The following is a 23,348-nucleotide window of genomic DNA, read 5'->3' as shown; positions in this document are numbered from 1 at the left end:
AAACAGTAAGTGGACTGTTTTTTTCTCATAACAATAGTATTAGATTTCATATTCTTTGCCCTTCTGCAAACTCTTGGACATGATCCATCTTCTGTATTTACAAGCTTGCATTTTTCTTATGTGTTGTTCCAGCTCTCACCTCATGCCCCCTCCAGGACTTCTCATGTTTCCTGTGTTCTGTGCTTCAGCTTCTCTCCTTATAGTTCTTTCTCTTTTTTATTTCTCCAAAATACATCTTCTCCATGTTCAATATATCTGGTTTACTTTGATTTTTTTCCCCAAGTCTGGCTGGAAAAAGCTTCTACACTCCCTGAAATCCTCAAGTGAGACATCAGGAGCATTGGACCTAGGAGGAGCCTCCACACAGATTACCTTTGTATCAAAGGACCTCACTTCTGAGTCCCCAGAGAACCAGCTCTACTTCCGTCTCTATGGCAAGGATTACCAAGTGTACACCCACAGCTTTCTCTGCTATGGGAAGGACCAGGCTCTGCAGCAGAAACTGGCCAGGGATCTACAGGCAAGTACATCTACATCTGTAACTGAACAATCCTGGACTCTCCCAGCTTTGGGATACTGGTGCTGTAAAAGTTGCTGCATCCCAGCTCACCTCTTAGTCTGGATTAGGGAAATGTCATTGTTCTCCATACAAACTACCAATTTGAGATGCCTTGATTCTTGGGCATGGGGTAGCAAGAGAGCTGCATTTAACTGAAGTACTCAGGGGAGGTGACATTTTACCATCTCTGAGAAACCCAAATCAACAGCACAGCTTCACAAACTGTGACTTAAAAATAATTTTCCCAGGTCCTACAGGGAGGCTGTGTCAGTACCCACATCTTCCCCTGTACAGCCAGTGCCCTAATCCATCCTTATCCCTTTGACCTGATGTGATGTACTGGGACAAGTGCCACCCTTCCTTGTGGCTCTTTCCCAGGGTGTTATTCTAGAGTAAAGTGTAACAGTTTGGATTGATTTTTACTTTCAGACCGTGGAGAACAGCAGTCTACCCGACCCATGCTTTCACAAGGGTTATGAGAGGACTATAAATATTAGCGACTTCTTCAAAAACCCTTGCACATCAGACAAGAAAAAGCAATTACCTTTCAGCCAGCTGTACATAAAGGGAGAGGGGGACTATCAGAAGTGCCGGGAAAGCATCCAGAAACTCTTCAACAAAAGCAATTGTCCTTACTCCAGTTGCTCCTTCAATGGGATATACCTACCTCCATTACAAGGGGATTTTGGGGTGAGTCTTCACTCATTCTTCAACTATCTGTGATCAGAATGTCAGAAGAGCAGAAATTCAGAGTAATGCTAGAGCACATTCTTCATGACTGAGCAGGAAATCATTTACAAGATGGCTTTTTGGACATGTAACTACAAAAGCAGGGCTGCACTTACTGTGAGGACAGACATGCTAAGAGCTACCCCAGTAAATACTGGCCTACCAGCACTGCACTGCTCCCATTGTAACCCATCTCCTTGGGCTGTTGTCTTTACTCACTTTTTAAGCTGTCCAGCACCAGAGGCAGGAGAGCCTGCTGCAGGCAGGAACACTGCTCCTGCAAACCTTGTCTGCTGAGGTCAGTGGTGCCACCAGACCTGAAATTCACCCAGCAGTGTGTCTGAGTGCTCCCAGTGAAACCAGTCAGCTCACCTGTCTGCCTCCCAGACATGATGAGGAGACAGGGCACACTCTGAACACACATTATGTGTGACACCATGCTGACCATCAGTCCCAGAGCTGCAAAGAGCTGCTCAGTGATTGTGAGGCTTTCCAGGGAACTGCTAGTACAATCATGCCCTGTTCCTAAGCTGCCTTCTACCTATCAGCTACTGGCCATGGTCAGAGATGGGGTTTCTGGACCTTGGATTATATGATGGGGCTCTGTACAATCCTTTCAGACCATCACCCCTGCTCTTTGTGGTGATATTCATTGTGCACTCATCTCACTCAGTTGCTAAAATGGGGTCATGGTTGTGATGGCAATCAGCATTCACTGTGTGCCACTGGCACACATAAAGGAGAGAGCTCACAGAAGTTCTTCAGGATATCATAATTCCTACCTCCATCTCTCAGCAGCTCTGAGCCGTATCCCTCAAAATGACATCACTCTTGAAAACATTCCTGCTCTTGTGTGTGTGATGTTGCTTCTTATATTTCTCTATCTATAAACAAACTCATTTTCTTTTATGGGATTTGTGGCTTAGTCAGATTAAAAGAATCTTTCTCCTTCAGGCTTTTTCGGCTTTCTATTTTGTGATGAACTTTTTGAACCTGACCAGTGAACCAAACCCCCTTGCCCTGAACAAAGTGATCAGCACCATTGAGAGCTTCTGTGCCCGGCCTTGGCAAGAGGTGAGCCATGCTTGTTGCAGTACACTGGGGCTGCTGATATTTTTCTGTGGGATAAATGGCTGGGATTAATTTCCAGAGCAAGGTGGGGAAGATCCCCCCAGCACCTGCAGTGGATGCTCAGGCACAAGCTGGAGCTGTGGGAAGGTGTGTTTAACAGTCTGGTGATTTCCTCCTTCCCTAGGTGAAGGCAGCATATCACCACATCAAAGAAAAGTACCTGAGTGAATACTGCTTCTCTGGAGCCTATATCCTCTCTCTCCTGGAAAATGGCTATGAGTTCACTGAAGACAACTGGCAAATGATCCACTTCCTTGGAAAGGTGTGTTTGGTGGTGGGGAGGGCTCTACCCCAGCAGTTCTCTGCAGCCTCTGCCACACAGCATGGCCCTTGATCCCAAGGGGTGCCACCACTCAGGCAATGCCCTAGGCATTCTCCCAGCACTGATTCTGCTCTTCTGTTTCAGATTGGCAGCAGTGATGCAGGTTGGACCCTGGGCTACATGCTGAACCTGACCAACATGATCCCTGCAGAGGAGCCAGCCGGACCCCCTCTTTCCCACGGCAGCTACGTGGGGCTGATGGTGCTGTGCTCCCTCGTGCTGGTGTCTGTGCTCCTGTTTGCCTGGCTTCTCTTCCACAAGCCCAAGTGCCTGCAGAAGGGGATTGTCTAGGAAGAACCTGAAGGCGAGAGGAGCCATGTCATCCTGGCTGCTCAGGGCTAGGAGACCCCAGCAGAGCAGGCTGTACAGCAGAGTCCCTCTCACTGAAGCTTCTGACTGTACAACAAGGGCATTTATTTCTTCTGAATCACACTTGCACTGACAGATGTTGGGACATCAGGCTCGCCACCTTCTCTGCCAAGGACAGACAAGCTCGTGTCCCCTCCTTGAGTGGGTCGTACTTTCATTCAAGGAAACTTTGCTGCTTGTTGGTTTCTGCCTTGTGCACAGCATTAAAAAGAGAAAAGTGGCAGCAATCTTTGGGAGCCAGTGCTCCTGCAAGGGTTATCTCAGGGTCACACATCCCACCGAGCTCTTGGGAGCTGTCACATCCAGGGTGATCCTGCTCCTTCTCCGCTGAAGCTGTTCCAAGAGCCCTTTCTGCACCAGCACGCCTCTGCTCCCCTCCCTGGCCCTGAGCTCTAGCAGCCTGCAGCTGGGTACAGCTCTTGCACCTGGCTGGCCCCTGGAGGTGGGTCAGGCTCCCAAATGCCATTCTGGGAAAAGAAGGGATGAGGATGAAGAAACTGAGCATGCTTGTGGTCATCAGCCCTTAGCTGGGCTCTGTCTGCTGTCAGCTCCTTTTGCAGGTGGCAAAATGCCTTTTCCCCACGTCTTCCTGATGTTGTTGCTGGACCAAAGCTGGCTCACTGTTGCACTGAGCCATTCCCATGTTCCTAAGGTACATCAAGCCACAAGTTCCCAACCAGGCATTGCTGCATTTTGTAGGAAGAGCTTGTATTGGCCCAGGTTCCTTGGCCAGTAGTGATTGTCTGTGCCTGCAGGGACTCTGGTGTGATCAGCGTGCCCTCAGGTATCACCCACTAAAGCAATCCAGGGTCACTGTGCTGATAACACAGCAGCCTCCAATCTAGGGAAAGTGTTTATTAGTTAATGTTCCTGTAGGCAGCTGGCAGTAGTTAACCAGCATGAGAATGCACGGATTGAACCACTCTTTCCACCAGCAAAATTAGTGAAGATTTGCCTTTCCTTTCCTCATAGCACAGGCTTATCCTGTGGCCACAAGACCCAGGGCTTGTGAGTGCACATACTGCAGCCCACACAACCAGGACGATGCCACTTACTGAGTCTATGAATCACTTTCTTCCATTTTTCCATTTCTTGGTCCAAAAAAAAAAAGAGAGGTAAGTCAGAAATCCATTTTTTAAAAAACGCTCAGAAACCACTGGTGCCTGTCTACCTCCCACAAAATCTCAGAAATCTCTTCTCCTAATGACCTGTAAATGTGGAGGCAAAAAGAAAGCAGATATTGTAGAGAGGAAGGCAGAGCAAATACTCACCTCCTTCCCCAAGCAGAGGTGCAGGCAGTGTGGAGGGGGTCAGGATGTGCAACCCCAACATGCCTTCTCCTTCAGTCAAGCACAGACACAGAGCTCTCCCAGTCTGTCCCTCGGCATAGTCCAGGATGGAAAATGTCACCCAGTTATTTCTACTTCATGCCTGGAAGTAGAAGCCCTAATATATTGAAGGACCTAAAGGTAAGGGAAAAATCTACCCTGTCCTAAGGTCTTTGGGCAGATCATTGTTCTTCCAAAAACCTGTGTCTTATTTTTGCTCTGAATTAGGCGGCTTCAGCTTCTGTTGGATCTTGTTCTGCCCATTTCCAAAAGACTGAGTAACTCTGCTATTAAAATCCCTTTTTCTTCAGTGGTGCTTGCAAGTTGTCATTATATTATATTAAAGTAGACTGGTTTTCAATCTGTAAAGTGGTCTCAGCTGACCTCACTTGCAGCTCTTGACTCCACTTCTTTTAAAAGTTGTACATATTTCTGAAACTTGGACACCAAAGTTTTCAGCAGGTAGCTGAGTCACTAATAGTGTACATATCTGGTTTTCATCTATGCATTATGTTATCCATTCATATATCTCTGGTCCAGGTCTGTTCACTTAACAGAAAGTTTTTAGGCTTTTGAGTCCAGCTGGACTGTTGCAACTTGGTCTTTTTACCCAGCCACAGCATTTCAAAACAGCCTCTGTCCCACATCCTACATCACTGTCTCTCAAAATGAGCCATTTTTCCTTCTGTGTGGCTCCACTGAAATACATATTATTCAAAGAATATTGCCCCAAGCAGATTATCCAGTTCAATCTGCAAATGACCTTTCACCAGTAGTGAGTCCGCTGACCAGTTTCTGTTTATCTGCAAACACACTGCAATGTGGGAATTCAGCTAGGGATGCAGTTCTCCTTCTGTTGTTTGCAGCAAGGACAGGTAGATGAGAGATGAGCAGCAGGTTTTGGCTGGAAGGCATGCAGGAGAAATGTGTGATCAGAGCTGCTTCTGCTGCCCAGACAGCCTCACGTGCAGCACAGCCCATCACATGCCACCCTCCCTGCATACGGAGCCCGTGTAGCAGAGCAGAGCCCTGGAGAAGCTCCCAGGTGAGCTGGCGCATCCGTCCTCCCCGTGAGCAGCATGGAAACCTGCAGAGGGGCAGGTCCTCTCCTGAAACCTCCTTGGGGATCTGGCAGCTGCTCAGCTGTGTCCGTGATGAGAACTGGCAGATCCATTAGGACACGTCAGAAATTGATGCAAAAACTTCATGTGGAAGTTGGTGTGGAAAGAAAGGTTGTTCCAGTCTGCTCTTCTTGTCCCTGCTAGGGATTTATGTCAAATATCTTGGAGAAGAGCTTTTACAATGTTTTGTATCTTCATTGCAAGTCCCATAGTATTAATACTGTTAGCTCCTGATTCTGAAGCCAGGCAAGCAGTGACATCTTCACTTGCTGCTGCTGTATTATCTCACTTTTTGGTTTGAGTTTTGGGGTTTTTTAAGCTTTAAATATTACTTGAGTGCAACCAAAAGGGCCCGAACTAAGATAAATGCAAAATATGTTACAATATTTTTAAACCTTATGAATTTTAGACCCCATTCATAAATCAGTCTCTCCAGGATAAGAACTTCTGAGGTGACAGCATGCCAGTTGAGCAGCCTGAGGCTTCAGGAATCAGTTGACTGAAGGCATCCTGTCAGGGCAAGACCATTGCATGTCACTGCCTGGTAGTGAACACTCACAGAATGGCCTACAATTGTTTTCTCTACATTTCTCCTGTTATTGCAGGACTTTTTTCATGGAGACTACTCAAAATCTTTGGTCAAAGAGCTCAAGTTTATGAACATTCATTTCTTTGCTTCTGTGTTGCATCTGATCCAGCTGTATTCAACTCAAATGTGCATTCCAGAGCCACCCAACATGTACATGAAGACCATTAATGATAGTGGAGGGACTTTCCAAATATGCCAGTATTAATGTGTCATTTCTCTTGTTAACAGTTGATCTGCCTCACTGGTAATTATCTGTGCCTTATTTCTAATTTGATAGCATCTGGCTTTAATTTCTAGACACTTCCTGCTTTACCATTTTGATTTTCTTGGGTAAAGCATCTTTTAACATCACATGTTCCTGTCTATCACATATTTACTCACTATTCAGCTCTGCTGTGCTGCCAAGACTCCAGACCTTGGTCTCTCCTGAAGAGGAGCTCTCCTGGGCTCCCAGGAAGCTCTGAGATGTGCTGCAGCAAGGTGGGATGAGCGTCTCTGGTTTGGGTTCAGATGTTGGTTGGTCCATTTTTGGGGAGGTTCCTTGCAGAGGGTGTTGATAGCTTTGCAGAGTGCAAGAGCAGCCTGGTCTCTCTGGGACTGATGACCTCTGTGAGCTCTGCCATGCTCAGCTGAGTGTCAAATGTGGGGCAAAGCTATTGGAACTTGTCAGAAGAGAGAACCTGGGTACCTGCAGCACCCTCACCTCTTGCAGGAAAACTGCTCCCTACCACAGGCTCTAAGTACCTTGGAAAAAGTTGCCTCTCCTCTGTGCCCAGGCTACAGCAGATTTCTCCAGCCCTACAGCAAAGCACAGTGGGGCCTCCACTTGGAAGAAAGCTCTCAGAAGTGGGGCCATCACCTCTGCACTGGAAGGCTGATTTGAAGTGTTGGCACCGGCCAGGGCTTTCCAGTTTCTCCCGGAGCAGTTCTGGCGGATGTGTGCCCCTTCACTCTCCACCCCAGTTCTTCCCATGCTCTGTGCCAGGCAGGATGTGCAGGCTCTGCAGGGCTGCCAGCTTTGTCACAGGCTCACAGCCTGTTCAGGAGGGACTGGGCAGAGCACACTGAGGACAGCAGTCCCTGCCACCCAGGCCATGTGTTTTCTTTCCGTGGCCCAACCCTGAAGAAATGGATCTTTGTTTTGATGCACACACAAGCCTCTGTATGCTTATCATAATAAAGACTTCTGAACTCATGCCAGAAAAGTTTTCATGCTGTTTTCCAGAAGATGGGAGTTTGCCAGTAGTGGAATGGAGCTTCTGGCACTAAACATGGAAAAGTCCTGAGATGTGATTTCCTCTCTTGCCAGCTCCCCGATGCTCTCCTAGGTCAGCTCTGAAGATCCCAGTGGATGGGTAGCATCCCCTCCTGGTAGAGAAATGCACTGTGGTCTTTCCCAGGCTCTGGGCACCTCACACAGGTTGCCTCACTCATGGGAAGGCTGCTACTGCCCAAACCACATCTTTCTTTGCCTTAGCTTCATCCTGACCTCCTCAAAGCAGTTTGTTCTCCCAAGAACTGCAAACTGGACAGAAGCAGTCCTCTGTTCTCATTTTCCCTCTCCTTCCCCCAGGCAGCACCACTGGCATCATGCTGGCACTGCAGCCCACCTTTCCACCCCCCTAACAGGTGAAGGACAGTGGCCCTGTGCCCCTTGCTCACAGGGCTGCGTGTCTCCACGTGCAGCCACAGCCACAGCTCTGTCAAGGCAAACAATGCTTGTCACAGTTGTTATTTTTCTTTCAGCAAGAACTCCCCACAGTTTACTCATTCTTATGGCTATTAGCTTGAAGTTTCCTCAAATTTTCCAATCTTCCTCTGTTAACAATATGGCCAAAACTAAAGTGAACCCATCAGATGCAGTCTTTCCATGGTCAGTTCCAGCAGAATCAGCTCCTTGCTGCCTGTGCCCATCAGCAATGCAACGGTGGGGAGACAGGGCTTGCATTCACATTCCTCTCACTCTCACCACAGTGGCACAGACCTTTCCTTCTCCCCTTTTTTCTCCCACTGCCTCAAGGTCTCTCCATTTTTGAACATCTGGGTGGGGGGTGGGGGAGTGCATGATCCATCCCAGATGTATTAGCCGTGTTTTCCAAATGAAGTTTTTATTTACTTCCTTCACTGTTTCTAAGTCCTAACATCTTCTATTGTTTGTTTCTGCTTTCATCAGTGTTTTCAAACATGTCCAAATTTATCATTGTCATTTTCCTAGAATGTGTAAAGGCCATGCTAGGTCAGATCAAACAGGCAGGACATTGGCACTCGTCTCCAGCTGTGTGGTGAGCGAGAATTTAGAGGGACAGCTAGGGAAACAGCATAATACTTTTCTTCTACACATCAGGGGCTTAGGAAATTTGTGATCAAATGATTACTTCAAGATCTGATAACTCTGACTCTGTTCTCTATGAATTCATTTTATCCTCTTTTGCACTCATTAGCTTTCACCTTTGATAATGTAATTTCAGGGTGTCTTTTGTGCAAAACTCTTTCCTTTTGTATGCTTTAAACCTGCTGCCTGATGACAGGCTGCCTCCATCCCTGTGCTATGGATAACACTGACTAACTCTCCAGACCTAGTAGTGTGTGAGATGCGTTTTCCACCCACATGAGATTTTGTCCATGGCTCCTTTTTAGGCTCTAATGCTCTGGCATTTCTTTTTTTTACTGTTGTTTCTTATATCAGTGCTGCTTGCCTCCATAGGAAAGTGAGAGTTTTCCTCATGTGTCCCTTGGCAGCACTGCAGTTCCAACTCTGCCACTGCTGTCCCAGGCTACTGAAAGCAGCCTAGGAAGGGAAAGGGGAGGGTGAAACTGGCCAAACATGGGGCTTGCACTACTTTACTCTAGCCCTGCCTAGCACTCTCTGGCTGCCAAGTAACACTGGGTAGTGCTGGAAACCTGCCTATGACTCTTTCACATGGCCTTCATTGCTGAAGCCTGGGGAAAGAGCAGCTCCACAGGAACCCAGCAGCCCTGGGAGCAGGGATGTGAAGGAGGTGAAGGCATTTCCCACTGCTGTTGTGGGCTGCCAGCTTTGCAAAATACCACCAGACACATCTTGCTGTAGAGATAAGAACTGTCCTACCATACCCATGCTCTCCATGCCACAGCTTCAGCTACTTTGCCTTGGTTTCTGGCATGTGCTGGGAGAAGCTATCGCCTCCAGCACTGACACTTAGATGGGTGCAATGCCATTCCTGCTCCTGAACGTGTGCTGCTTTCAGACTGGCTGACAAGCAGGGATGGGGGCAGATGGGGCTTACCTGGGAGAAAGTATTAATATGGTTTCTGCTATCTCTATGTATGTGTAATATTTTTATTTTTCTTTTCATGTCTTCAAAAGGGTATTTTTTAAAAAACAGGGGTTAAGAGGGAACTGTGCAGGTGGGGCAGAAGACCAAGAAGGCAGAGGATCAAGGAGAGAAATGACCACTATGATGGTGCTTGGGCAGAAGAATGTTGGATATGGGAAAGTCTGAGTAAGCCAAGTCATAAGCAGACAATCCATGTGCCTTGACCACCAGCCTGTACTGTTTGCATCAGAGGCCATCAACAGCAGCTAGAGGCTATAAACAGGGACTCCTTGGTTTGACCAATGCTCTTCCTGGAAAACTGAGGTAGAAAGACAGCAGCACAAGCAGATGTGGAGAAGGGTAGGAAAGCACTGGGAAAGAAGCAAGCCTTGACATGGAAATTAGAGCAATGCAGCACAGATCCACATCAAAGCTGAAGGGAAAGCAAATGTTTGGCATGGCACTGAGTATCCCGGGCAGCCCATTACTGGTGGCCAGAGGAGCTCCTCTCTAGCATGGCCCAGATACAGCAGAATAGCATGCTCATGTTACCAAAGGGGGCCTTTCTCTTGGCCTGTCCAGCCGTGATGGTAAATTTTTCAGATGTTTGTGTTCATGTTTGGTCTCTGTGTCAGGGTTGTCCTAGTAAATACCTCTGTCAGAGCCACTAGGCTGCTGGAGTTTTAGCCTTGTGGGGCAGAGAACAGGGACCATGAGGTGTCTGCTGCCCACTGGGATAAGCATGGCAGAGGGGTGGAGAGGAACCAGCTGCCCCTAGACCCAGAAACAGTTTGCGATCCTTTGTTAGCAGACAGCAGGACATGTTCATTTGCCTATATGCAGTTAAGCAATGTCGTCCTGCCCAGCGCCTGTCAGAGCTCTTTCTCATGCCCCCTCCCGGAGCAGGGCGGGGTGATAGCAGACTGTTGGAGCGGAGCTCTCCGTGATGGTTCCTGCTCAGCAGACAACTCCTGCATCACATCGCACTCTGCTCTTCCCTCCCCCTGCACCGTCCCAGCTCGGCAGTTCGGGCAGCCAGCTGTGGCAAGGGCAACGCAGTCCCTGCCGCCTCTGTTTGTCCCGGGAGCAATGGGATCGCTGGGTGAGCCGGGCCGGGCAGAGGAGCCGGCTGACCCGCGGCGGTGCCGGCTCTGTTTCCCCAGGAGATGGGGCAGGAGAGGAGGCGCGGAGCCGGGGCCGGGCTGCGCGGAGGAGCGGTGGGAGCTGCCCGCGCCGGGCAGGGCTGCGGCGATCGTGCGAGCAGCGAGGCCGCCCGGCGCTACCCCCATCCCCATCCCCCTGGGCTCCTGCCCCACGGGCGGTGGCGGGCAGAGCAGAGCCCCCCGCCCGCCGGCCCCCTCTCCTCTCCTCTCCTTTCCCCGCCCGCCGCTCCCCGAGCGCTTGGCAGCCCCGACGCCCTCCGCAGCCAGTTTTCCAGCCCTGCGCTTCTTCTGCGGTGACAGCCAGTGGCTGCGGGGCCCTGTTTGCTGTCCAGTTAATAAGTGAGCTGGAGCGGGGGGAAACTTCTCCGGCGGAGGAGAGCGGGCTCGCCGGGGGCCGGCCGGCCGGGCGGGGGGAGCATTCCTGCGCCGCGGGGCCCCGGCGCGCCCCGCTCCCGCCGCCCCCCGCCCGCAGGTGCAGGGGGCTGGCACTCGGCAGCTGGAAAGAGCTGGTTGGAGTTTGCACTTTAAGCTCCCGACGGGGAGGGAGCCGAGGCTGGGAGCTGGTCCGGGCGCCCGGCGCCGCGGGAGGATGGCGCGGTGGCTGCGGCCCCTCGTGGGAGCCCTGCTCCTGCTCGAGGGGGCGGCCGCCCTCAGCTTCCTCCACCATCGCTACGAGGAGCTGGTGCAGGCCCTGTTCCGCGTGCAGAGCCAGTGCCCCTACGTCACCCGCATCTACAGCATCGGCCGCAGCGTCGAGGGCCGGCACCTCTACGTGCTGGAGTTCAGCGACTACCCGGGCATCCACGAGCCCCGTGAGTACGGGGGGAAGGGGACAGCGGCCCCGAGAGGAGTCGGCACGATCCCTGCCACGCGGCGCTGCCGGGGCTCTGGGTGGGGGTATCTCCCTTTCCAGGCGGGACTCTGGCAGTGCCCAGGTGCCAGGCGGGGCGGTCTCCGGCAGGGACCCCGCAGCCGGCCCAGGGCCCGCCTGGCCCGCACACACGCCCCGTGCCGTGCACTGTGCCTGCGTGAGCTGCAGCGTGGCCCGGCCGCGTACTTTGGACGCAGCTCTGAGTTTTCAGCTCAAGCTAATGCGAGAACGCAGGCGAGTCCATCCCAGCACCCTGCATGCCCTACCATGCTCTCCCTCCCAAAACAGCGTTGTCCAGGCGAGGAGAGCAGCATCCACCCTCTGCCCTGTGCTGCTGGGTGGTGACAGGACAGAAAGTGTTCGGCTCTTCCTCCTGCAGACGGCAAACTCGGGAGGACAGCGAGCGGGGACCCGGCAGAGAGGGCCTGGGCTTCTACAGCCCTCGCAGCCCGTGAGCAGTGCGGCCCCAGCGACAGGCTGGTGTCAGGGACCGCCACCTGCTGCCACGTGGCCCTGTGGAGCCCTGGCAGAGATGGCCCCGTGAGCTGCTGTCTGAGCAGCTCGGAGATGCTGCCGAGCCAGCCCTTGCTGGGTGCCCTGGGGGGCTGAGGAGAGCAGCTGCCTCTCCAGGCTGGGTGGGTGCACACAGGGCTCCCTCGCATCCCTGCCTTGTGCCCCTGAGCTGCAGGTAAGGACAGAGCTTTCTGCAGGATTTTTGCCTTTTCAGGTCCTGGTTGATGTGATTAAACGCAGGGGCTGATAAATGCAGGCAGCCTAGTCACGTGGAAAACTGCCAGCAGGGCTGCAGGGGTGTGCAGAACCTGTGCCCCCCTCTGAGGAGCAGCCCCCACAAACCCCACAGCACCCCATGTCTGGCAGCTCTGCTCTGGGGGTGTATGCTCCCGTCCTGTGCCCATGGTATCATTTTCAGGGGTGCCAGCAGGTGGGATGGGAGGCTTCCCACCTTTACTACCTCTGTGACAGCCCTGTTCAGCACTGGGAAACCTGCATGGCACTGAGGGCATCTGGGGTCCCTCCACAGTGCATCAAGGGCTGATTCAAAGCACAGAGTGAGCAAAGGGCACCGGCAGTGCACCACTGGGTTTTAGACTTGCAGAACCACATGAAAGCAGATGGAAAGGCTGTAGGAGATGAATCAGATCTCCCCTGCCCCAGGCAGGCAGCATGGACATGTGGCCCTGCTTGTAGCATGAGCCACTGTCAGGCTGGCACTTTCAGCTTGAGTAGCATGAGGAATTTGGGAAACTGGATTTCCTTGAAGGACATGAAAAGTAACTCTGAAAAGCAAGCTCAGAGTCAATGGGCTTGCATGCAGTAATTACAGTTTGTGTGCCCATATACATAAAGTTTAGGGGTTTGCATACTGAAAAACACTGACAAATCCTGCTGCAGACTCAAACAAAGCAGAGAATCCTTGCTGAAACCCTATTTTCAGGCTGCACATACGCCCAAGATTTTTCTGAGTTTTTAATAACTCGATTATCTAACTAAATCAGTTCTTATGTCCCTGAAATCTAACAAGATCAAAATATGTGGCTCACCTCTGGTGTCTTGCACTGAGAGACAGCAATCAAAAAACATGGAAAAGCAAAATCTTTAGCTTGAATTAGACCATTTGTTTTTTAATGCAGCAAAGGCACAGGAGCAAGCAGCAAGCAGCAGCTCACAATCTGGGGATGTGATGCCTTTTACCCCAGGATCCTGACAGACATACCTGGCAGCAGGGCTGCACCCTGCCACTGCATGTCTGATCCCTGCTGGTGGCCAGAGAGCTCAGGGTGCAATGGGAGTCTCAAGATCTGGCAAGCCAGCATTTGTAACAACACTTTTTTTTTCCCCTGAATCTTTCATGTGACAGACAGGCTCCCTTTTTAACTTAATTCCCCTGTTGTCTTTCGTTCTACCAATGCTGGCTCCGGCCTGCAATGTGACATTTTATTTTCCCACAAGTAACTGCTTTAAAAGGGCTCTGGGAAAGCACAACCTGTCCCTCACACGTCCTGCCTCTCCTTCAGAAAGCAGCAAGTCCTGTTCCAGGCACTGTCTGCCTGTGGTCTCCGAGTCTGTATTTTGAGACCTTATTTTAGAAAAGCCAGTGGCAAGAGACCTTTTTGGTCATACTGGAGCTGCCTGAGGGACAGTTTGATCCATATTCAGCTCAGCTGCTGAGGGTTTCTCCAGGCTCTTTTCCCTTGAGGATGAGGAGGGCCTTAACCTTGATCTCGGAGGCAGGTAAAGGGGAAGGAGAGATGCAGAGCTGGGAATGGACCATGCTGGTGATGGGCACTGAGAGCAAATGTGGAAGAGCAGAGGTGGGAGAAACAGTCTGTCACCTCCACTGCCACCTGCCCCATAGCTCTGAGGCCCTGGCAGCCTGGGGCAATCCTGCCAGTGCTCCCTGGTCCTTTTGTGCTGCCTTTCACCAACCCAAGACCAAACCACCAGCAAATACTCTTCCTGTGTGCTCCAAAGGCCCAAAGCAACCTGGAGGAGAGTCTGAGCTGCTCTCAGAGTGCTGTGCAAAATGCAGTGGAGCCCATATGAGAACTGTGCCACTCTCCCTCACTGAGGTTTGCATTTTGCAAGGGAAAGGGTCATTTTAGACCATTTATTGGGTGTCCCTTGGGCTTGCCTGGGGCTCCCTGTGGTAGGCATTTGCTCTTCCCCCCTGTCCCAGCCCTGGCTGATGGCATCACTCTCTTGATTTCTCCAGTGGAGCCAGAGTTCAAGTATGTTGGGAACATGCACGGGAACGAGGTGCTGGGCCGGGAGCTGCTGCTGCAGCTCTCGGAGTTCCTGTGTGAGGAGTACCGCCGGGGCAACGAGCGGATCACACGCCTCATCCACGACACGCGCATCCACATCATGCCCTCCATGAACCCCGACGGGTACGAAGTGGCTGCCAAGCAGGTACCAGGCAGTGATCACCTCCTTCAGGGTAGGGGCAGAAAGCCCTTCAATCCCTTTGGGATGCTCTTCACTTCAGCTAGAAGGAGGGGGAATCCTTTCTTTTCATGCCCTGCCAAATTTGTCCCCATCAACTGCTGTTGCTGCTTGTCACCTCCTTGCCAAGAGCTCGTGCTATGTGTCCTGTTACAGGTGACCTTGGCAGATGATGGAGAAGACTTCCTATACCTGTCTTATTCTCCTTAAAAGATATTTGTCACAGAAGGGTCACTGCAAATCCCCTGCCCTAGACTGGGCAAGTGAGAGCTGAATGCTGATGTCGTAAGCAGGCAGAGACATGAGTGATGGGGGGGTGGAAATAAGCCCCTTAGTACTCCCGAAAAAAAATCACCCATTTCTTTGTGCTTCTAGACTTCAGGGAGATATTTGTGGCTCTTTCAGCTAAAGTAAATTGTTTATTTGTTTTGTGGCTTACTCTGTCACCCTGAAAAATGAAGATACTGTTATTGATTTTCCCTGTCAGTACCAATACTCTTTATTGCCCTGCCAGCAATAACACATGTTGTAACTCATAGGCATTGAAGTGCTTTTACAGTGGCCATTCTCTGCTTCTCTGATGCCCAACATGACTGCACCCAACCTGGACTCACCCCTGTGATGCACCTTTGCCCCACAGGGCCCAGACAGCAACGGGTACTTGACAGGGAGGAACAATGCCAATGGAGTGGACTTGAACCGCAACTTCCCTGACCTCAACACCCTCATGTACTACAGCAGGGAAATCAGCGGGCCAAATCACCACATCCCACTGCCTGACAACTGGAAAAGCCAGGTACCAGTCTGGGATACCGTGAGGGCTACAGCATCCTCTGGCTTGCACAGTGCTTGTTTCCTTCTCTGAGCCTTCTGCCTGCAGAGAAACGATGCAGTCCTGGTCCCATATCACAGCTTGCCCCTCTGCCAGGAGAGGCTGACATCACAACCAGCCTGGGGGAGCAGGCTGCAGTGCACAGGGCAGAGGAGGTGGCATATGCTGGCTAACACCTGTGCCTCAGGTTTTGGGGTTTAGCTGGGGGAACTGCCTCGTGTATCAGGGCAGTTGGTGGAGAACAGAGGAAGCTGCAAGAGCTGCAGCAGACACATTGCAGGACAGGGTCTGACATGGTCAATCACACCACAGCCTGGCATGGAGCAGCAGCTGGCACAGAGGTCTCTTCTCCCTGTCTCCTTCTCTCTTCTCCTTACAGGTGGAGCCAGAGACATTGGCTGTGATCCAGTGGATCAGCAGCTACAACTTTGTGCTCTCGGCCAATCTGCACGGTGGGGCAGTGGTGGCAAACTACCCCTATGACAAGTCCCAGGACCAGCGGTTCAGGAGCCACCGGCGCACGGTCAACACGCCCACCCCTGACGATAAGCTGTTTCAGAAGGTGAGCACAGCCACGCTGAGCAAGGACATCCCCTGGCAGGGTGCAGAGCGAGGCCTGGATGGGAGCTCTGGTCACTGCATCATGCAGGAGCTGAGCCAAGAAACGTGTTGGAAATAATCATTAGCAGACTACAGCATTTCTGCCAGCCACTGGCTCAGGAGCCAGGTCAGGACAGTCCCACCACAGGGACAGGCCATGCTTAACTCTCAGGGCCCCCCCCTTGTTCATGCTTGGTTTTCCCATAACCCAAATACCACTGGTATACTCAATAACAACCTGCTTTTCCCAAACTGGAAGCTGCACTCAGCTTTGGCACACCATCTTAGAATGCAAAGGATTTTTTTTCCTAGAGAGCTGACTGAGAGCCTGCTGATACCAAGATAAAGGAGGTGGGTGCCCAGCAGGGGCTTATGGATGGCAAAGAACAACTACAACAAACAGCAAGAGCTCCAGGAGCATAAGCAGACAGCAGAGAATGAATCAGTCTGTGCTGTTGATCCATTAGTGCTAGCTGAAGCTCGTGGTTTTTCTTCATTATCCCAGAAAACAATGCCTTCAGTCACTGCTTCCATTAGGAAATACCCAGCATAAGAAAAAAGTAAGTCTGCCTCAGAACAGTTAATGAGAAAAATAAGTCCAAGCTGGAGTCCAGCCTTTTCTGGAAGCAAAATCTGCAGGGGCTTTTCAGGACCTCCTGGGATCACGGCTGTGCTCAGACCAGATGTCAAGATGCTGCAGTCTGGGGCGTAGGCTAATGATACCCACATGGCCTCAGGACTCAGAAATGTAGAGAAGTAACTTTTCCTGCCAACAGAATGATATTGCACTGGAATCTGAACCATAATAAAGGGTATAGAGTTTGCCGTAGATGCCAGTCTCTCTTAAACTGTGTCTTACGCAAAGGACTGGCTGTGGATGCAGCAGCCCAGTTTTAGCCCTGCCTTCATGTCTAAAAATAAACAGTAATCTTAATAAGGGCAACAAACAAGTCGTTGCTAGAACCAGAACTTGCCCAAACTCTTTCCTAATAGAAATTCCCCCGATATGTATCTGGTATTTGCCAGGACTGATACTGGTTGCTTTTCTTCATATAGGTTTTTCCTCTATTAGTGCCATTTGCTGTGTGGGGCCAAGTGTCCCTGCATAGGTCCAGTGCCTCCTGCTCCCTCTCTTTTCAGTATGAGGAGGGCAGAAGCCCTTTTGCCATCAACAAGCTTCCAGCTTGCCAGGTTACTGCTCTTCCTTGTAATCTTGCAGAGGTCCTGGGCACCTCATGTTGTATTTTGTGGCAGTAAAATGCAGGAACTCTCTCCTGTCTGACTTCCCTCCTGTGCTCCTCAGCAATGGAGGGAGTGTGTTTTGTCCAGAGCCAGGCAGGTTCTCCAGCCATGTGGGGCTGGAGCAGTGACCACTGGCTGCTCTCCCTCTAGCTGGCCAAGACCTACTCATATGCCCACAGCTGGATGCACCGGGGCTGGAACTGCGGGGACTACTTTGCTGATGGCATCACCAATGGGGCATCCTGGTACTCGCTCAGCAAAGGTAAGGGCTGGGCCAGTGAGCACCCCCCACAGCTAAAGGAGGTGAAGGGATAGACAAGAAACCTCAGGACAGGATGGGTTGGGGAAGGACTATGGCAATAGGATTGTGCCCATTACTAGACACCATTCTGGTGTTTTGGAAATCAGACCAGGAAATGGCTTGGGAAAGAGCCACAGAAAAAGCCAAGGTCTGCAGAGACCTTCATCCTGTGTGCTTCTAGACAAAGGAAACATTAATCTGCTAGTGTATTTGAAAATCCTATGGTGTAATTCTGTCAAAACCCAAAACTGTGACCAAAGGAAAGGCAGCTGCTAGTTCCTGAAAAATCTCATTAAAAAAGGTGCAGTGAGGAAACTGAAAAATCAACACATAAGACTAGACAAAAGATTGAAGAGGAACTGAAAGAGATATATAGGCCCCCTGTGGTACCAAACCTCCCTGGGCTTCTGAAGGCAGGTTAATGAATGATCCAGCTGAAGGAGAGAGTTGGCAGCTACAGGGAGAGGGCTGCATGGGTGGAGGAAGGCTCTAGTTGCACTGTCATGCAGGGAGGAGGCTGCACCTGTGGTGCAGAGGAGAGTGAGAAGGTTCTGGTCAAAGAAAGATGGGCCAGGATGACTGGGACATAGGAATAGGAAGGGAGCCACACCCTAGCCATAGGGTATTCTTCTCTTCCAGGCATGCAGGACTTCAATTACCTCTACACCAACTGCTTTGAAATCACCCTGGAGCTAAGCTGCAATAAGTTTCCCCCTGAGGAGGACCTGGAGAGGCAGTGGATGGCCAACCGGGAGGCCCTTGTTGCTTTCATTGAAGAGGTAAAGGCACAGTCCTGAGACCTACACCCTTCTCCTGCACATCCCCATGGGCCCTGGTGGTAGGGGACAAGTAGGCACCAGGAGTGGAAGAGAGTTGGTTATGGAGATCACGGGGTGCTCTTGTTGGTGCTCTTTGGGGAAACTGTTGTGTCCTAGACAGGCTGTGGTGGGGACAGCCAGGATCACCAAGGGTACAGGGAAAGGTAGGGTTGTCCCCAAAGGTCTGCCTTTCTCAGCAGTACCCTCTTGAGCAAAGGAGGGGCCTTGACCCATTGATCTGTCTCCCTCCCTGCAGGTTCACCAGGGCATCAAAGGGATGGTCTCAGATGAGAACAACAATGGCATTGCAGGAGCAGTGATTTCTGTCCAGGGAATCAGCCATGACATCACCTCTGGTGGGTTGTTGATCTGCTTACGTGTCTGAATATGTGAGTGAAGCTAGCAGGCAAGGCTATACTATGGGAGGCCATCATGGTTTGCTTCCCAAAGACACTAGAGAAATAAGACATCACTAGACAAATATAAGCCTATCCTTATCCTTGACCAGGGTGGGCTTAGAAATGCCTAGGAAGGACAGAGGTGAGAACTGGAATGGAAACCTTATTGTAAAGGACTTCAGAAACTCAGCTCCTATTTTATCTGGGAGGGACAATTGAGGGGATAATCTACTCAAGCCTGTAAGTATCTGCAAAGAGTTGAAACAGAAGATAGCAAAGAACAAGATGAAAAAAGAAAGAATAAGATGAAAGACTGAAAGTTCACACCAGACAAGTTTAGATTGAGAATTAAGTGCCACTTTACACTTACCCAGGTTGTGGTTGTTTCTCCCTTGCTGGCCAATTTTAACCTCCCTTCCAGGAACACCCTCTTCCAAGCAGACTGAACACTACAGACTGCCTGCAGAAAATAGCTGATATTACAGCTCTTCAGAGGTCAGATTTGAAATCATTAAAGCTCCTCCTGGCTATAGGTCTGTGAGTCAGTAACACTAATATTTGGCACTTATTATGCCAACCTGCATAGGAAAGGGGACTGTGAAAAAAATCGCAGAAGAGCTGGCTGTCAAGGGCCCTCTCAATTCTTCTGTCCAGCTTGGAGCAAGATTTTCCCCACCATTGGCTCTGATCAGCCACTGCTCCCTCCAGCCAATTCTCACTGACCTCAAGGATGGATATTTCACACTAACCCTGTACCAGGGTTCTACCACATTCAGGTGAAGCTGCACCCCCAGCTCCACTCTGTAGCAATTTGCAATACCTATCCAGTTACATAGATGGGATTATACTCATGTTTCCAAAGTGATCCATAATCACTTTGGTGGTGGTGTTACCTCACTGTTGATTGTCCCCTGTCCCTAAGCACACCAGGGCACAGTCTGTCAAGGTGCTTCTGAGGCTTTCTTATGCAGGGAATCAGGGAGCAGCTGAGCTAATCAGCAACTAAATCCTGCTAACCTAAACGTGGCAAAATTGTGTATGGTGGGAATTAGATTGTGTTACGAATAAGGAGTCAGGCTGGAGCTGTGATTGTCCTTAGGTCTGCTGTCATCTGACTGGTGAGTGCTCAGCTTTGCAGCCCCCCTACACAGCCACAGCCAATGCTGCTGTACAGTCCCCTTTCATTTGGCTTTTACTTGCAGACTGACCTCTCCATGGCACTAATGAGACATCACTGCAGTACACCAGTGTGAATCCAGCCTTGAGATAGCCAGAAGATTTGGGAAAAAAAAAATCCAGGTTTTGAAGGCTACACATCCTAGAGGAAGTAACTCAGAGAGAATTACTGGTATGTCTTATGCTTTGCTCCCTGAGCACCCTGAATGCTTTCTTTTCCTACCTTGTGTTCCAGGTGATATGGGAGATTATTTCCGGCTGTTGCTGCCTGGCACTTACACTGTCACAGCCTCTGCAGAGGGGTACCAGCCCCTGACAGTCACAACAACAGTGGGCCCAGCTGCACCTTCATTGGTGAGTCAGGCTGCATAGTCACAAGGGTTTCTCAAAATATCTTTACCCCAGGGAGAAAGAAATGTGGTGGGGGATGTCTAGTGAGCAGCAAAGAAAGGAGATAGGATGTAGAGCATTTCCAGAGGCTGTAGATTATCTGTTTTGGCAGACAAGGCTCCACACAGCTCACAGCAGTGAACAGAGTGAAGACAATGCCATGCGCCTTTCAATTCCTTACTGAAGCCTTGCAGCTGCACTGGGCTCCTGTACCAGCTTCTGTGTCCTTCTGCCTCTTGGCCATGGGAGATCTCCTGGCTGGCTGGGACTGCTGCTCTTCAGCTCTCCCTCCATCCTCTTCACTCTCCAGGATGAGATGATGTGGAGACAGCCTGGCCTCAGTTATGCCCCCAACTTTGTGGGTTTCAGCACTCTGCTATCATCTGCATTCTGCCTAGGACCAAACATGTTATCAAACTCATAGCAAGAGGCTGAAGTCTGCCTTTCTTTTTGCTGAGAGCACCAGAGACAAACGGGAACTCAGTGCAAACAAAAAGCAGCCAAGCACCTTCAGGAAATGAAGTGTTCTTGAGATACTGGTGTGTCTCCTACAGCACCTTTCTGAGGGCTGGCTGGACAGCTAGAAATTGGTTGTAAAAACAGTGGGTGGTGATCCCTGCCTCTGCTGCTGTCTTGTGAACATGGTGGAACCACAGATGCAGGCTCCTCAAGAGACCAGACCCCAACACCCCCCACCATCTGCAGCATCCTGGCACATCCTTTGCTTCACTGTATGTGCACTGGTCAGGCTCTGCTGTAAATACACTGTGGTTGTTCTCCCACCTTCCATTGCTTCATCCCACCCTGCCCAGCCTCTGAAGTTCTTCCAGAGCTGCCCTCTTCTCAGGACTAGAAACCTTCTAATTTTCGTACTAAATTTATTTATGGTCAGTTTATGCCTATTTGTTCTTCTGCCAATGTTGTGCTTTAAATAGCTCATTTTCTTGCCTGGTGTTTATTCCCTAGTATATTTATAGGGAGCTGTCAAGCCCAGTCCTTTGTTTTGCTAGGTTAAGCACCCAGCTCTTTGGGTTTCCTTTTTAAAACAGATTTTCTTTTTGCAGTGTTACTGTAGAAGACTGATTTGTTCCCTGATGGTCTGATTCTTGCATCTCTCCTCTCACAGCAGCCCTCCTTTTCCAGCCTCCAGTTCCCATTTCTGCAACACCTCCCATTCTCACTCTTCACCCCATCTCTCCCCCAAGAAGCCCATGCAGCCCCATTCCAGTTTCACCTTTCTGTATGGCCTCCCTATTCCCTATTTATCTGATGCTGTTTTGCACACTCCCTGTCCCCTTCTCCCTCTTGTGCTGCTTGTGTGGCTGTAGTGGATGGAGGTTTCTTTCCCGAAATTTTTTTGCCTGGGTCCACTAGGAGGACTGGTTGCTGAAAGACTGATTAAGCTAACAAGATGCTTAAAGGAACTGTCTGTCTTAAACCATCCTCTGTATTAAATACTCACAGAGATGCAAAGCAACGCTATGTGTCCCCTCTCTGGTGGGAAAAGGAGAATAAAGGACATAGCTCAGTCCCTTGCCATTCACAGCTCATCTTTCAAACCATCCTAGGACATCACATGGCCACAGGAGCAACTCTGCATGTAAAACACTGTTCATTGTTAGTACATTTTCCACAGGAGGAAAAAAATTTACAGCTGCTTTAAGAATTGATTTCCTTTAACAATGGCTGAGACCTCTTATTGTTTGACTTGGCCCCAGAGTCCCTTCGAAGGTACACTGTGTTAAATGGAGTTATCTTTATTCTTTCTCCAGGTGCATTTCCAGCTCAAACAAGAAGTGGTGAGGAAGCCTGCGGAGCGCAAAGCCTCAGGCACACGGATGAACAACAAAGCCCTTCAGAAGAAGGTGGTGCCAAGAGCCACCCGCAGGGGGACCCAAAGATGAGGACAGCACATTTGGCTGGGAGCTGGGGAAGCCGTTTACATGAGGCCTGGCTGATCACTCCAGCCAGTGAACTTTCCAACAGTTCAGCATGAAACTAGCCCAAATTATTAAACAAGAAAGTATTTAATCCCTGAGCAAATTGTGAATTCATTCAGAACAAAGTGAGCCTGGGCTACAGTTCCCTGGGCATTGTGTCTGTAGGTGCTGAGTTCTTCTCCTGCACTTGCTCCATCTCAGAGAGCTGTGCTCCCTTTTATTCCTGGACTGTTGCCACAGCCCACATGAAATGCCACGAGTGTATTCCAAGGATGATGAACCTCATCCTTGGTGTAAGCTGCACTCAGAAAAGGAGCACATGTCCTTTCAAGGTAAGGACATTTGAAAAGGCAGCTTTTACTGCTAGGCCCAGGGCTACAGTTCCGCCTAGGCTTAGGGTTCTGAAAACCACAAAGCCCAGAACCCTAACCCTAGGTGGAACCCTAACCCTAGGTAGTAAATACAGCCTTGGGCTAAGGCTGGTCAAAAGGAGAAAGCTGTGGAATAAGGCATGTTTTTGCAGTTTTGTGTTCCCCTTGGGATGCCTTTTACAGCTCCAGTGTGCCTGGAGCTCTGGGCTTTGTGGTTTTCAAAACCCTAACCCTAGGTGGAACCCTAACCCTAGCAGTAAAAGCAGCCTTGGGCTGGAACATGTGGGACTGTCTCAATTGCAGTCCTCAGGGCAGGGTCAGAGTAGGGAGACTCCTTCCCTAGAACACGACCACCAGCCCCAGAGGCCACATCAGTCACCCTCGCAGGCTGCTGTGGGGTTGGCAGTGCAGCAGAAAAATTAGAGTCTCAGTCACAACTGTTTCCCCTGCAAAAGGGTTCCTGCAATATACAACCCTCTGGATGTCTCTCTCTCTGGGCTGGGATTTGTCCAGTTCATTCTCCTCCCAGCTCTGAATAATTTTGTGTTGAACAATTTGGTAGAGCTCCACTTGGCCGTGGCTGAGCTCTCCACGTGAAAACATGGTTACAAAATGTTCCTGAGGCAGGATTTTTTAGGACACCCCTCAATCAGGTGCCATGAGCTTTGCCCCCAGTGTTGCAAGAAGGGTGGGCTAAAAAGGGCACAACCTTTGGATGTAACATCTGCCAGATAGGGATTTTTTAGGCTTTTGAGGCTTTGGTCAAGGCAAAAACAGTTGACAGGTAACTAAAAACACACCACAACAGACAGGTTTGTGTCAGAAGACACAGCTAACA

General features: G+C 50.3%; 2 protein-coding genes across 3 annotated transcripts in view; both read left to right on the top strand.

Moving 5' to 3' along the window:
* Window positions 1-7,969, top strand: part of ENTPD1 (ectonucleoside triphosphate diphosphohydrolase 1) — a 32,632-nt gene extending 24,663 nt beyond the window's left edge. Inside the window, exons 6-10 of one of the 2 annotated variants that reach the window (XM_064716853.1) lie at window positions 284-514; window positions 983-1,249; window positions 2,243-2,362; window positions 2,544-2,681; window positions 2,826-7,969. In XM_064716853.1, coding sequence (XP_064572923.1) covers window positions 284-514; window positions 983-1,249; window positions 2,243-2,362; window positions 2,544-2,681; window positions 2,826-3,032 — 963 coding nt within the window. In that variant the 3' untranslated portion in view covers window positions 3,033-7,969. Of the gene's footprint in view, window positions 1-283; window positions 521-982; window positions 1,250-2,242; window positions 2,363-2,543; window positions 2,682-2,825 lie in introns of both variants that reach the window. The other variant, XM_064716852.1, reaches the window with a different exon arrangement.
* A 2,922-nt stretch (window positions 7,970-10,891) lies between these two features.
* Window positions 10,892-22,237, top strand: CPN1 (carboxypeptidase N subunit 1). Its single transcript, XM_064716782.1, has 9 exons — window positions 10,892-11,419; window positions 14,213-14,409; window positions 15,083-15,238; window positions 15,654-15,836; window positions 17,267-17,378; window positions 18,057-18,196; window positions 18,492-18,591; window positions 20,045-20,163; window positions 21,972-22,237. The coding sequence occupies exons 1-9, from the start codon at window positions 11,197-11,199 to the stop codon at window positions 22,101-22,103; spliced, it is 1,362 nt and encodes a 453-aa protein (XP_064572852.1). The 5' UTR covers window positions 10,892-11,196; the 3' UTR covers window positions 22,104-22,237.
* The last annotated feature ends 1,111 nt before the right edge of the window (window positions 22,238-23,348 follow it).

This window comes from Zonotrichia leucophrys, chromosome 6, assembly GCF_028769735.1.
Source record: "Zonotrichia leucophrys gambelii isolate GWCS_2022_RI chromosome 6, RI_Zleu_2.0, whole genome shotgun sequence".
Taxonomy (NCBI): domain Eukaryota; kingdom Metazoa; phylum Chordata; class Aves; order Passeriformes; family Passerellidae; genus Zonotrichia; species Zonotrichia leucophrys.
Note: the sequence above shows the minus strand (reverse complement) of the source record. Positions and strands in the feature narration are given on the sequence as shown.